Source organism: Phalacrocorax carbo, chromosome 2 (assembly GCF_963921805.1).
Source record: "Phalacrocorax carbo chromosome 2, bPhaCar2.1, whole genome shotgun sequence".
Lineage (NCBI taxonomy): Eukaryota > Metazoa > Chordata > Aves > Suliformes > Phalacrocoracidae > Phalacrocorax > Phalacrocorax carbo.
The window spans coordinates 112697303-112701000 of record NC_087514.1 but is presented as its reverse complement, the minus strand read 5'-3'; the positions used below and the strand labels follow the sequence as shown (position 1 = coordinate 112701000).

General features: G+C 49.1%; 1 protein-coding gene across 1 annotated transcript; it reads right to left on the bottom strand.

Moving 5' to 3' along the window:
- Positions 1–291: 291 nt before the first annotated feature.
- On the bottom strand, positions 292–3395 carry LOC135312023 (uncharacterized). The gene is made up of 4 exons (XM_064443878.1): positions 2751–3395; positions 2352–2630; positions 935–997; positions 292–824 (listed from the first exon to the last, which is right to left on the bottom strand). Exons 1-4 carry the CDS (start codon positions 2791–2793, stop codon positions 460–462), a joined length of 750 nt encoding a protein of 249 aa, XP_064299948.1. The 5' UTR covers positions 2794–3395; the 3' UTR covers positions 292–459.
- Positions 3396–3698: the final 303 nt, after the last annotated feature.

Sequence of the window (3698 nt, the reverse complement as noted above, 5' to 3'; positions counted from 1 at the left end):
GGTGGTTGGCCACATGCAGCAAGCCGGTGGTAAGCGTGTGTTGCTAACTGGCTTGGAAAGGTGCCCATGAGCAGAGGGCTCAACGGAGAGTCAGGCAAGGAGAGACCCCTGCCCCTGTGTGTTGGCAATGGAAAGGGTCCCTCTCTTCCAAGAAAGAACTGTTGTCAAGTCCTTAATTTTGTCAGGCCTCCCTCACTCTCAGGGGAGTGCTTAGATGACAATCAAGCCTTCGTCTTAAGAGCCATGTTCACTCCATTTATGTTGAAGTGACTGGGACTGTCTTGTTTCTGGATATTACAGACATGCGTGAGTACTGAAATGATATGGTGATCGTTATCATCATATGTTTAGCGTTTGTCAGAAACAAATTGCTGTAATCCTTATCCAGTTGCAGAAAATCATGAGAGGGGAGTGGAACAGGGAACCCTCTGGATTTTGGCAGAGTTCAGATCTTGTGGTTCAGAGTGCAAAACGACCTTTTTGTATGGCTAATCTTTGCCGATCTAACACTGTGATGCCTTGAAAAAACCAGTAGGCACAGTAGTAAGTGCCAGAATCACTCGGCGTTAAATAACCTATCCTAAGACTATAGAGGGGCTTCGTAGAATGCTTCCGAGTTTGAAATCTCCTTTTATCAGCACTGTCATCAAAAACAGGTGACTGCCCCGACATGTACAGTATCCTCTTTGGTGGCTGCCCAGGAAGATGTTTGTACCAGTGCACAGTGTTATCGGCGCTCATCCGGCATTCCATGCTGACAGAGCTGCCCTTCACCTGCCTCCGGAGCGCTGGGGTTTGCACTGGCACTGCCTGCGTGTCTCCACCTGGAAGGGGAAGCAGAGAAATTGTGTGAAGGGAAGAAACCACTGGAGTTTGGAGCCCCGACTGTGCTCTCGGCACACGGGAAGGAGAGGGGAGAGGAAAAAGGGCTTACGGGACCACAGAGAACTTGCAAGAAGGACTGGGAGCAGCAACATGTTGCCCGTGTGGGTTAAACCTGGAAATGAAATGGAGAGAAAAACATTATAAAGCCCTTCAGGTGGAGAAAGCTCCAAACAAGTGGGAGGAGGAAATGACTCATTTGTCACATCCAATGGTCGTTCTTCAACTTGCTACCATGGCGGGGGGTTAAATTTATTGACAAGCTAAACCCCATCAGCAACGGTGTAGAAAGGAGCTAAAATAGTCAATTTGAAGTAATTTTTCTTCCTCTATCAATCTGCTACATTCCTCTCAGACTTACGTGCTGAGCTCACACATAAAAAGTCCAGTGGTTACATTCTGGCCCTTCCCAAGGACGTTCTCCTGACCTCAGACACCCCAAAGCTGTCCCAGAAGCACGTTTCAGCAGCCTTTCCTAGAACATACTGCCTGCTTTGGTAGCACAAATCAGGTAAGTCATAGTGAACTGTCACCTCTGAGTCTTCCTTAAAGCAGCTCCAAACTGCCTCGTCCCCTTATCCATCTACCCCAGACACGGTGATGTGACGCCAGGGTGAAGCGTGCGTGTCTCCCAGGCAGCCGTTTTCTGCCCTCTGCTGTTGCTTGTACTTTTCCTCATTTCAGAGCCCTGCAAAGGTGCCCTGCACAGGCTGCATGGCAAACGGTCACTTGGGCAGCAGCCACCACACAGCACTCTCTACGCTGGGAATGATTTCTCATTTTCTGACCCAAAAGAGATAATCAACTTTGGACTGCTGTAGTCTGCAGCTTTCTCTCGTAAATGATCTTCACAATAATTTCTTGGGGCCGTCTTTTCAGGAGAGGCACAGTATTACAGACCCTTGCCTATAACAAGGGGTCCTAGGGCGTATCGGTGTTAGAAGCAGCCCTCCTCATCACTGAGTGACCATCATCAATGAAACATTAGGGTGGGAGTGATGAGTGAGGAGCATCACCAGTATCGCCATCGTGACCTGGGTGTGAAGTCTCCCAGGCTACCTCTTCAGTGCAAATATGCCCCTCCTGTGCTGCCTGCCTGCCATTTGCTTCATTTTTGCCAGCTCAGACTGTATGTGGGGAAGTATCTGCCTTCTTGAAAGACAAAACTGTGCCACTGTCTACTTTCAGCTGTAACGCCATCACGCACAGGAGGGCTCCTTTTCCCCAGCACAGCGCATTATACCAGTTGAGGTGCAGAATGCTGCTTTTCTGTGCTTTTCTCTCTGTCAGTTATTTAGACTTACATACGCAGCATGAACCTGTTGTGTTGTTTTAGAGGCAGGAAGGTGCAATGGTGTTTCCCTGCATTTGACAGAAAGCCTGCCGCTCAGGGTAGAGGCAGCTTTGTGTACGGGCTGCCTGTGCTCTTCTGGTTCTGTGGGACTCCCAGTAGGCACAGTAGTAGGTACCTTCATCGCTGGAGTCGATGTCCCTGACAGTTAAAGTGCAGACATCTGTGTCTTTCTTTGAAGACCCAAACTTGTTTCTATAGGAACTGTCATCATAAACAGGTTGAGCTGATCCGATATACAGAATCCGTTCGGGAGCTTTGGGTGGTATATGTCGGTACCAATGTATATACGCAGACCGGAAGTCAGATATGCCCTCGGCTTTACACTCAATCCGTGCAGTTTTCGTTTGCCGTTTGGTAGTAGATACTTGGCTCTGCTTCAGAAGCACTTGTCCATCTAGAAAGAAGGAGAGAAAACACAAGGAGCGCTCTTAGCCTGCTGTTCACTCACACTCGTAAACAAGGGGTACCTCCTGCCGCTGCCCCGTGCCATGCTGTGGTGACAAGGGGAACCTACGAGACCAGGCTGCAGCCAGAGCCAGGAGCGGGAGCAGCAGCATCCTGATGGCTCTTGCTGGCGTCTGCCTTCAGGAAGAAGGGGACAGATCTCCCGACAGCAACGGAGAGCTGCTGCGGCTGAGGAAAGGAAATGACTCACTCGGGCATCATCCGGAGAGGCTCCGCTGGCAGCAGGCAGGTGACGTTGAGAAAAAGCAGCGTGGCTGCACCCTGCTGAATGTTAACAGCCCGATTATAGCTTTTACACAAGCAGCACAAACTCACCTGATTTCGCTCACTCTCTCTCTCTCTCTCATGCACTCTCCCCCCAGATTACTTTAACTCATTTAACAAAGTAATTGTGTAGTCTGAAGCAATTTTACCACTGCTTGTAAAGTAGTTGAAGGCTGCTAAACAATGTGTGGGGTCAGACGCTTTTCCTCAGTCCCACTGCCAATAAAAGGAAGCAGAAGTAAGAGCCTGAAGCTTAATGAATTTGAAGGCCCTCAAACTCCTGCTCATCGCACAAGTTGAATGCCAAAGGCCAGGAGACTACACAGCACCATCTGGGAGCTCAGAAGGAGGATTGCTGCGCTTGTGACTGTTTCTTGTCACAGGTAAGGTGAGAGGTTACAGCCCAGAGCGGCATCTCCAAATGTACCTTGTGCCAGAGGCTGGGCATAGGGTCGGTCTTTTGGGATCAGAGCACAGCGGTCCTGTGACCTTAACAATCAGTTGTTTGGCTGCAAACAGAAAGGGGTGAAAAAACTTCAGCTGTCTTTCTGTTTGAACAATGGAAGTCTGAGGATCTGTTTTATTGTTGCTGTTTGTTTTGCAGGCTAGCTGCCACGTTGGACGAGAAGCCCCGCTGAAGTCAGTTGAGAGACTTGTGTTTTTTAACTTAAATGAGGGTTTGATCCTCTCCAGATGGAAAACAAAGAGAAACTAAGACAAGATTCTCTACCTG

Bases quoted from the DNA above. Each gene is read 5' to 3' on its own strand.
- LOC135312023 (XM_064443878.1), bottom strand. From the start codon at position 2,793: ATGCTGCTGCTCCCGCTCCTGGCTCTGGCTGCAGCCTGGTCTC. The intron at 998-2,351 runs GTACCTACTACT...TTTCATTTCCAG, and splicing joins CATCGACTCCAGCGATGAAG to GTTTAACCCACACGGGCAAC. The intron at 825-934 runs GTAAGCCCTTTT...TTCCCCTTCCAG, and splicing joins TGCAAGTTCTCTGTGGTCCC to GTGGAGACACGCAGGCAGTG.